Source organism: Bos mutus, chromosome 5 (genome assembly GCF_027580195.1).
Source record: "Bos mutus isolate GX-2022 chromosome 5, NWIPB_WYAK_1.1, whole genome shotgun sequence".
NCBI lineage: Eukaryota > Metazoa > Chordata > Mammalia > Artiodactyla > Bovidae > Bos > Bos mutus.
Window position 1 is genome coordinate 107885213 of NC_091621.1, and position 11564 is coordinate 107896776.

General features: G+C 38.8%; 1 protein-coding gene across 1 annotated transcript in view; it reads right to left on the reverse strand.

The window, feature by feature from the left end:
- The window catches only part of EP300 (E1A binding protein p300), a 63494-nt gene extending 51947 nt beyond the window's left edge, over positions 1-11547 (reverse strand). The window contains 1 exon segment of the mRNA XM_005909427.3: positions 11413-11547. Within this exon segment, the coding sequence (XP_005909489.3) occupies positions 11413-11506 (94 nt within the window). The 5' untranslated portion in view covers positions 11507-11547.
- Between the last annotated feature and the right edge of the window lie 17 nt (positions 11548-11564).

Consider the following 11564-nt stretch of genomic DNA (forward strand, 5'->3'; position numbering starts at 1 on the left):
TAATTAGAAATTTAAATGCCAGGATTTAAACAAATACTGAACAGTGGGTCTCAATACTGACCAGCCTCAATCCACGACTCTTACTAAGCTCCTCAGCTTCTTCCTTTTCGTTCAAGGAAAGGAAAAATATAAACGTTCAAATAAATCACCTTCTGAGGCCCCCACCTCAACTTGCCCTTCACAGGGATTAGTCAGATCAGCTGAATAAAATTTACGTGTTAAACAAATAAAAGCAGCAACCTAGAAGATCCTTAACGTTAATACCTTGGGATTTTTACTGTAAAGAGAAGAATTTCCCAACTGAAGAGTTTTAAGCAAAATATGACATGAATAAAGGGCTTCCCTGGTAGCTCAGCTGGTAAAGAACTCACCTGCAATGCAGGAGACCCCGGTTCAATTTCTGGGTTGGGAAGATCCACTGGAGAAGGGATAGGCTACCGACTCCAGTATTCTTGGGCTTTCCTGATGGCTCAGCTGTTAAAGAATCTGCCTGCAATGTGGGAGACCTTGGTTCGATCCCTGGGTGCGGAAGATCCCTGCAGAAGGGAACGGCTACCCATTCCAATGTTCTGGCCTGAAGAATTTCACGGACTTAATACAGCCCATGGGGTCGCAAAGAGTCAGACAGGACTGAGCCACTTTCACTTTTCAGGATATGAACAAATCTTCATGCTCTAGCTCACTCAGACAAAGAAGATGAAAAATAAATCGACAGACAAGTCTAGAGTAAGGCAGACTGGTGAGGAGGCTGCTGCTAAAGGGGCATCAAAGAGGTCTACCAGAAGAACTCTCTAACTGTAGTTAGGGGGTTACGGAGAGAAAAAGAGAGGAATGACTCTGAAGTTACTCTCTTGGATAACCTGGACATGCCCGTATTTAAAGGACAATGATCTTACCAGCAAAGGATGCTAAAATTCAACATCCTCCTCCAGTCCATCTACCAGGAATACTGTCCTGGAAACCAGGTTCCAAGAAGGCAATGTTCGTGGTGTTCCATGCTTGAGAGAGAATTCACTGAATATAGATAACAGGAGATAGTTGGTGGTCTAAGTTAAGAGCAGTGAAGCGCATAAGCCAGACTGCAGTGGACTGAGAAATAGGAAGTTAAGATAGTAAATGACAGAGAGAACTTTTTCTAGATACTAAGGTGAGCCTCTAACATATTTAATTTGCTGACTCCCCTTTTTCTTTGATTAGAAATGTATAAATCTGAAATTTATCCCATTACCTTTAAAGTATCCCATGACAAACACTGTAGAATAGTATCACGAACAACTTGAACGTCTTATCCTGTAAGATGTTTCCTGCTTACTTTTCAAAGTATCAACCGATCAACATCAACAGCAGGCTGCTTCTATCAAATAGTTTATTGACAGGTTTCCATATACAGTTCTCAGATGCTCAAATACAAAAGAACTTTGAGTAAAATGCTTCTTCGGGACTTCCTTGGAGGTCCATGGTCCATCGCTTCCATTGCAGCGGGCTTGTTTCAACCCTGGGTTGGGGAAGTAAGATCCCAAATGCCAGGCGATGTGGTAAAAAATAATGTTTCTTCACCTGAGTATACATTCAGTCCAAACATGGTGGCACAAAATGAGCCAAACAGGACAGATTTTAATCTGGTTTGAAAAGCTTAGCATAATACATTAGGTTCAGCCAATGGACCGTGGATAAGAAATGTGACAATTTAAACAAAAATGAATTTGGACTGAACATGTAGGAAACTAGTGTTGAGTCAAAACACCCTTTCATTCTTACATTCTGATTCTGTAGATTACCCTTGGTGTCTTCTCTATTTCTGTGGTCCTCACAGCAGATTTAACTGTATCATCTCTTGTACAATAAATACTTAGCTGAGAAATTGGGCAGACATTCACTACTGTGAAATATATAACTGAAGTATAACTTTCAAAATTAGGATTACTAACAATATAATCCCAAACAGTGGATTGTCTGAGTATAAAGAAAAGTTTAAAACTACAAACTAGGATGCAAAACTGAAATAACGTTGGCTCAAAATCTAATTCTACTGCATAAGAGAATCTCTTGCACTTACTAATTTTTTTCCCCATTTAGAAAGTTCAAACTTTATTTGCTGAATAAACAGGCTTATTTTTTATACTTCAGGTAAGCTGAATTCAAATAAAAACTCAGTTCTCTTAAACTGTGTACATTAAGCGAAATACCTGTACAAATTATTCTAAAACTAGTCAATTTGCAAGTATCTGCTCAAAAGACAGAATCTATCCATCCACTCCTTTAAGCTAGCTTTCTCTGTGATATTAAAGGACTTCCCTGGTGATATTAAAAGTGCCTTTAAATTAATGTACAATCCAGATCTCAAAACCTTTCTTTCATCCCTGTGGTGGGGCCAGAGGACGAGTAGGAATGGGACAAGTTAAGAGTGGAGAGGAACTGAGCCACAGCAAACTGAAGGGGAGCCAGGTGAGTGACGAGGTGGGCAGAGAGCTGAGGTTTTAAAAAAACAGGGATTGGAGATGAAAGTCAAATCTACAGAACTTTAATAATTCTGAAAACGGTTTGGCTAGATATGAAACTATCAATCTCACAAAGATCTCTCCTTAATGGTTTGGGGCACTTCTATTCTTAAATTAACTCAGCTGTTTTGGGTGCTTAAAAAAGCACAATGTTGGCCTTTAAAATCGAGGCAATTTTGTAAACTTCATGATAGGTAACTTCTATTCAGTACTGTAATTCGTAAGTATTTTAATACTCTGTAGATGAAGCAGAATTAATCTAACCATAAAAACCCACCTGTCAAGGAAAAGATCACAGACACTCAAAACTACAATACTGAGCTTAAAGGAACACTAAAAAATGTAATGAAATATTCACAGTGGGTGTTCCGTGGTGGCTCAGTGGTAAAGAACCTGCCTGCCAAAACAGGAGACATGGGTTCAATCCCTGATCTGGGAAGATCCCACAACTAAGCCCATGCACTGCAACTACCGAGCCTGTGCCCTAAGAGCCCAAGAGCCACAGCTACGGAAGCCCATGCATGTGCACCCCAGAGCCTGTACTCTGCAATAAAAGTCACTGCAATGAGAAGCCCACACACTGCGACTAGAGAAAAGCCTTTGCAGCAACAAAGACCCAGCACAGCCAAAAATTATATATATATAAAAAAAAAAATCCATGCTGGAGAGACAGGTAAGACTTCTATTACTTTACGAAACATCTGTTTCGTAAGATACAAGTTTGATCAAAGACGATAATCAATATTAAGTTTTATAGGATCATACAGCTATGCATGTTGGCTGGTGCTGAATTTCGAAAGCCAACAGGCAAAAGCACGTATTAATTTTCAAAATATGCATTCTTAACAGTCTTGCAACCATGACATCAAAAGGTGTACCTATACTTTGCAAAGTGACTGACCTGAAGTTTTATTCTTAACCCTAACATATTTATGATATTTCTTGGTGTGAAATTAAAAAGATGAGGACACTATTATTTTCATTTCAATAAATACCCACTTTACCAATCAACTCAATTACATGTTTATATTAAGCCTAAACAGCATGCTAACATAACTACCACTGATCATTTCTTGATTTTGAGTATAGTAACATGTTATGAGAAGCTTTGCTCTGAGGGCTGGATTTGTTTGCCTAATTGGAGTTTGTTCCAAGGGAATGCCTAGGGGACTCCTAGAGAAGCTATCATACTCTTTTCTTAAAAAAAAAAAAAAAAAGCCTCCTAGAAACTGTACATCTGTAAAGAAAAAGAGGAGCATGACTTTTTTTAATCAGCTGTATTTTCTACATGTATGACAAACAACTGGTAACAAAACTTGGATCTTAAGAAAATAAACAATTCACTTTGAAAATTACAACTTACCAAAACCCTCAAAGACAAAAGATATGTGCATGTCCAAGAGATAAACGACAAACCCTAGGTCTTCCAGCCATTAGGTTCTGTCGCTGTTACCGATTTCGTACAAGGCTTCTGGAACTACTCTTCCCCTGACCATGCCACTATTCTCATAAAATGTTTATCCTGATGGTGAGATAAATGTCAAATTCCTTAGCGTATTTCTGTCTTTTCCAAAATAGGACCCTAACATCCTTTCCCATCTGTCGCCTATGAAAACATTCCACCATATAGTCTGTGTTCCGGTCACACATAAACCACTTATGTTTGTTCCACCTGAAATACCATTCCAACTTTCCCTACTTCTTGTTTTTTGTTTTTGTTTTTAACTGGCCCATGCGGTTTGCAGGATCTTAGTTCCCTGCTGAGAGACTGAACCCAGGCCCTTGGCAGTGAAAGTGCAGGAGTCCTAATTCCCAACTTTCCCTACTTCTAAGAAAAGGTAGGTCATGCTCTCCTACCCTTATTCAAATATACATTTCCTCTATGAAGTTTTTCCCCTAATACTTCAAACCCATTCTGTCAAAAATAATCCCTGGACTTACCTGGTGGCACAGTGGATAAGAATCCACCTGCCAGTGCAGGGGACACAAGTTCGATCCCTGGTCCAGGAATATTCCACATGCCTCGGAGCAACTAAGCCCACATGCCATGATTACTGAGTCTGTGAGCCACAACTGCTGAAGCCCACTCAACCTAGAGCCAGCAAGTAGCCAACTACTGAGCCCGTGCACCTAGAGCTTGTGTTTCCCAACAAGAGAAGCCCGTGCACCGACAGAGAAGCCCGTGCACTGACAGAGAAGCCCCCGTTCCCTGCAACGAGAGAAAGCCTGCCTGCAGCAACAGAGACCCAGTGTGGCCAAAAATAAATAAATATAGCAGCTATACATGTCAAGAAAGAAATAATCCCTATCCTCTGCCTTCATCTAACCCATTTTAACAACTTGTATCAGGGTATAACTTATGGGAAAACTGTGTAGATATGTATACCAATTCCAGCAGATTCTAAAGGCTTTGAAACCAGACACTGCACCTTGCTTCATCTTTATGTGCGAACACTTATAACTCGGTAGGCAGTCAATGTTTGTTAGCTGAAATGAAAAGTTTTCCAAATGAAAATAGTGACTACTCAATTCAGGAGAATTGCACAACTTCAAAATGTGCAAAACTTAACTCATCAAAACCCCTCCCCCATCCATACCCACACACATCTCTTCCTATGCTTGCTGTCTCAGTAAATGATATCCTCATCAATCCTGCTGTCCAAGCCTGAAATCTGGGAATTTCCCTCTCTGGCAATATCCTGACATTTAATTAATCACCAAGCTCTGCTGACCACCCATGCCCCCTCAAACCTCACTTCTTTTCATCTACTAATCCGGGCCACTCTCATCACAGCTGGAATTCTGAAACAGTTATCTCACTGGTCTCCCTATTTTCTCCTTTTCCTTTCCAAACCATTCCTCATTTGTCAATCATCTAAGCCTTAGACTCTAAGGTACAATTCTGTCTATACATTTAAAAAAGCTAAAATGGAAAGTCTAAACTCTAGTAAGCAGTAACGCCAATAAGTCCTGTATGACTGACCCCTTGCTAACTTATGCAGTTATATTTCTTGCTGTCCCCCAACTAGATGACATGCAAAGATTCCCTGACAGACCAGACTCTTCTCCTTAACCTGGGTTCACTCTTAGCAGCCCTGTCTATCCTTCAAATCCCAAGATCAGATTCCAGTTTCTTCAAAGACAGCCACCAGAGCAATAGTAGCTACAGGTTAGGTACCCCCATTTCTCCCACTGTACACTGTACTTCCCAAATACAATACTGGCCCCATCAGACTTGAATGTTGTTCTCCTCCCCTTATCTGCAAACCCCAGGAAGGAAGGGTCCATGACTTTCTGGATTACCACAATATTCCTCATTCTGAGGATAAATGCCTAGCACACAGAAAATGTTGGTCCAACACAGGACAACTAACTGGCAGACTGTCAACTCTTTTAAACTAGTATTTTTCAAATACTAGTCATGAGCCACAAGCCATGGTGGGTCATGAAATCAATGTAGTGGATCACAACCACCACTTTTTAAAAAAATAAAATGCAACAGAAAATATCAGAGTAGATCACAAGAAATAAGCAGGATAAGTACTGTTTGTTCACTTGCTGAGACAGGGTCTCTGGTTCTCCATATAAACTGTAGTTCTTATTGGGTGTGGCCAAAAATACTGAAAAGCTGTACCCTGCTCCTTCTACTTTTCTTCCTCCTCCTTTAAGAAAGTTTTAAAATCCAGATAAATAAAAAATGCTCAACCACACGATTCTTTAGAAAAAAAGACATTCTTACCTTGAGCATTTCCAGTAAGAACAATCTTTCTTAACTGCCTTCAATATGTGACAGTGTATGTGTGTGTGTGTGTGTGTGTGTACACACACACACACACACACACACACATATATATACTCTTAAATCTCTGCTGCCATATTATATTCTCAAAAAACTTCACATTTGAGTAGATGATGTATAGGCTAACTCTGCACCATAAGCCTTACTTTTAAGACTACTCTCTCATTATCTTTAGCCAACCTATCTGTATATCCATTAAAAAACATACCTAGAACTGCTTTTGTGGGGTATATTTAGCAGTAAGGTTAAAAACACTTAACACTTAATAAGCTCATGCTATATTACAGCAAGCACCACCCTAAGCGTTTTTAATATTTATTTATTTCATTTAGTTATTTGGCTGTGCCTGGTCTCAGCTGCAGCATGTAGGATCTAGTTCCCCAACCAGGGATCGAACCCAGGCTGCCTGCATTGGGACCACAGAGTCTTAGCCAGTGGCCCACCAGGGAAGTCTCTATTCTAAGCATTTAATAAAGAGAACTCTCATTTACTCCTCACCACAATCCTACACATTGGGCACTACAGGTGAGGAAGCTGAGACAGAAAGATTAAGTAACTGGCCTAAGGCACACAGTTAATAAAGGCAGGCCTGGGATTTGAACTCCGCTAGTTAGACTCTAAAACCCATTCTCTCAGCCACTCACTTTCCCAGTAGTGTACATTTCACTTTTTTCCCTATTAGTCAAAATTTACATTCTCAACTAAATTACTCCTAATTGATGTTGGGGGCATTTATTTTAAAAAATGTACATTCAAAAACAAATGATATCCAGATTGTTCAGAATAGGCCTTAAAAGCTCAGTATTTATTCTCTTAAATCTTTTTCAAGAACTGAGCAGTAATAAAAAATTTTCCCATTAAAATTTTAGAAGAAAACTACTATCCATCTAATTAAAATCATCTGCAATAGCCAACGTTTTAAATATTTTACACGTGGCATAATTTAAGTTTCAGCTTGCCCATTAATTTCTCTTAATGCCTTGCCATACGGGGGGGAAAAAATATCAACTTCAGAAATTCTCAAAGGAGGAAACCTTAAAATTTAAATCACACCAAACAAGATGTCTTATTTTTCCATTAATTGTTGGGTGTAAGAACTGGCAGAATAACTCTTGAATTGTTTTTGTAAATATACCAGGAAGAAGCTTTTTACACTCCCACTTGTATCTGCAACATTCTTCCTACTCTCTTTCCTATTTACCGCTTACTGTTCTTACAAACCCACTATGCACTAATATTCAACTTTTTGTTTTAATTCCCCTCCGTTTTACAGAACAGACTAAGGAGAAGGTTCAAAAGCAAAGTAAAACAGAAAACAATGCCAAAAGGCAACCAAGGCAGAAACCCTTTCCTCCCTCCCCTTCATCCAATCGCTAGACATGGCAATGCATTTCTTACCTCCACAAAATAATGTGAACTCTAGCTGAAAAAGGGAACCCTACTGTAACACACACAAGATTTACAACTTAACGTCATCTTATCTTACTATCAACCACAGACAACTTTCTGGGAGCCTTATAAATGAACTTACAAAGTCTTAAGAATAAGCAATTGCCAGAGTTTAAGGCACTTAAAATGTTTTGAAATTTAACTTAACACAAGGTCAGCAATACTTTGCTGGACTGAACAGCCATAACTCAAAAACTTCAGAAGCAGAACTCTCAAGCAAACCTTCATGCCCCCAAAATAAAATTAAAACATAGTATCACCGGTGTAAGAGCTAGAAAGGAGAGTCTCCAATCAAAAATATTTTCTTTGATGATAAACCACTAAGACACAATGGTGTCCTGAGAAAGAAACAGACATTTAAAAAATCCTTGCCACACACACAAAAAATCCATTACGTACCATAATCTAGTGTTCAAATGCAGCTATAGCTGTCCTTTGCCTTCAAAATGAAAACGGGCATAAAATCCAAGCTAATTCTGACACAGAGTACACGCAGAGCCACAAAACCGTATCAAGACCAGAAAGAGCCTACTAAACATACCAGATCATGCTGTCATGCCTCTTTCCAGACTCTGGCCATACAGCATCCAATGTACACAAAGCAGTGCTAGAACACGTCCAGTGAGCAATGAAGGCAACGCATCATCCCCATCTTTCCCGCCACTCAAGGTATTACCAAAACAGGTTCAAGAAATATTTGTAGGACTTACATATTAACTATTCTGGTCAATAATTTTACCAAAACAATTTTTTTTATAAATGCTTTTATGATGTAGGGCGGTAACAGATGTGGTAGGACAGAAAGTCATTTGATTTCTCAAATAATTCTGATCTAACCATACCAAGTTACGTAAAAATTTCAATGGATCATGTGCGAATATTGAGACAAGACCATAAAGATGCAAAAGCTGTAATTCTCTTTCTCCTCATTTTGACATGTAAAACTTGAACTTAATTCAAGCTACTACAATCAACCTGGAAAATCTTTTAGAAGAATCTCTGAGAATTAAATAAGTCATTTTCATTCTGCATCAGTGGATAACCTTAGAAGTTCAAATTTGGAGATTAAAGCACTAATTCTGTTTTGTAATGCTTTAGCATGTCAACCCAATTGTGTTCCAACTTTCTTCCCTATAAAACTGGCACATGCAAACACTCTTGGCAGGTACACGTACACTATTAAAACTGCAAGCCTCAACCATTTAAAAAAAGTTTCTGGAGTCTAGAATTCGGGGATCATTTTGAACAGTTCTAGATAAAATCAATCAGTTAAGTACTGAGGCATAATTTACATTCACATTTATAAACTACCTAGGGTGGCAACTCTAAAAATTCAGAAGTTACAAGTTTAAAATGTAAAGTTTTAAAGAGTGAAATGTTTCTATTAAAGTTACCTGCAAACTTAAAACTACACCGTGCTGGATGTAAAACAATCAATCGATAGAAATACAATGGTGCCCAATGTGAAGTTCACAGGGGGACAGTATATCCTTCCTCCAGCCCCAATCAAAAAATCCAGACTGGTTAGGATTAAAAATTAGATACCAAACAATTCCTGGATTAGAATCTTAAGTGGGGCGGGGCAGGGGTACAAAAATCAATCTTCACTACAAAATTTAGAGTAAAGTAATTAAGATAAACTCTTAATACTAAGACTGAGTTAAATCTCAATGTTGAGCAATTTTTTTTTTTATATAAAAACCTACTTGATACATTTAGTACTCTTACAATTATTCACAGGTATTTAAAGTAGCAAAACAGTTTCTGTGTATAAGTCAGGTGAAACACTACCAAAGTAAGTTAAAGTTACCAAGTACACAGATCAACCTGAACAGAAGTATCTGAACAACAGAGCAGTCTCCTTTCAGGCCTTGCAGTACTCCCAAGACTAAACTGCTTAAATGAGGAATTGGCAAAATAGTACAGGTAAAAAGTTTTCTTTACAATATCCCCAGTCACTGGCTAACTCAAATCTATTACCATATTACACAAAAACTAATCAGCAAAAACTACCACAGTACACAAAAACTAAAGAAACAACACACAAATCTACAGGTGGAAAATGAGTCTAAAGTTAAGGTGAAAGTTGTCCCGAGCGACATTTTAATAAGCGCAAAGGAATACGATACTCAATACGTGTAGGAATTCTGAGGGAAAAAACAGGTTAAAAAAAATAATCCCTGAAGACTACAGAAACTTCAAGAAATGAGGACAGATCAAAGTTCATGTACTGTCAATGTTACAAGCCTGAAGCAGAGGAACTCTGCAAAAATCCTCAATCTTTGCAGGTTATCTTAAACTCAGGATACATCTTATAAAAGCAAAAAATCCACAGCATTTTGCCATATCCTTACCTTTTCACCCACTGAAAGGAAACCTACTTAGAACCGCGCTTAAAAGTTCTCTACAAACTCAGAGGGTACATTTAACTCCATTATGCACTATCACTGGCAGATGGAGGGATGACGTCGAGCCTGTTTTCTCAGGGTGTTAAAGAGATGCTCCGTAGTAAAGGGGAACATCTTGTAGACTGTCAGATGGCCAGCCATTCTTCGTCTTCATTATCCTGGCACCTCAAACAACTATGACAAGCCAAAGAGAAGGTCGGTGCCCATCAGGATAGCACCAAACTCACTGTGAGAAGGGAATGATACAAGTCTCATTTCTCTTGACAAAAGGCTGGTCCACAACTGAGTGAAGTAAAAAATTTGAAGTTTCTTAAAACTGCAATCTGGATCCCCATACATTGTTTAAAGTGTAAAAAGACAAAACCCACAAATACAAAACTTAACACACATTTTAAATTCTTCTATGATCAGTTTATGTGGGCAGTTCTTGATTGCGACTCTTTCAATATCTAGTCTTGATTTCCAAGTATATAACTCCATAGAATCAGTTAACCCCCCAACTCTTCCCAAAGAGAAAGTAACTACAAATTGCAAAGAAAATGCCTCTGCTCTCTTCCAACCTAAAACCCCAGAATTTCAGACATTTTGGTCTGGCACCAAAGAAATGAGAGAGATAAAATGAACTGCGCTCCATATTGATTTTTAAAGCAAATAAGGGGGCGGAGGGAGCTAGGAATGGTTAGTAAAATAATTCATACCAAATTTCAAGTTTGACGTTTAACTTCACATCAAGCCTGAAATCCTGGATCTCACACACACAAACAAGTAAAACCAAGAATTTTTACACCTTCATCCTCAACAGAAAATCTTATGCAAAATGGAATTCATGAAGAGTAGTAGAAAGTAGAAGAAACAGGACAAGTAACGATCAGGAAGAAAGAATTCATAATTCCTCACTTAACCACAAATTACAACTAAAAGTGCAAAAAAAAAAAAAAAAAAAGCCCTTACAACTCAAATGCACTAGCATTTCCAAAATTAAACTGCATGATAACGACAATAAAGGCCATTTTTACAGCACCACTCAAGAGCCCTAATTCCAGAACACACATCGATATGACATAGTGTGGCAACGAATGTTTAGGAAGCAAAGAAAATGGTTCGGCTACTGGACGCCTTCGATCAGCTCATTCAAACACCTTTAAAATCAATCAAGAGGCAGAGAACTAGGAAGAGAGAAGAAAATATGGACGAATAAAGGTGCAGCGAGCAGAAAAGACTGAGGAGGAGGTGGAAGGCCAGGGCTTCAGAGACTAACCTGTGCCATCGCTGGCGGACGCCGAGAGGGCCGGAGATGAGAGTTTAGGCCGCTTGGCTGAAGGCGGCCCCGGTTCCACGACATTCTCGGCCATTTTTAATTCTTTCGGAGACACGGGCGAGGAAAAGGAGAATCCTCGGGAAATCTCTTCT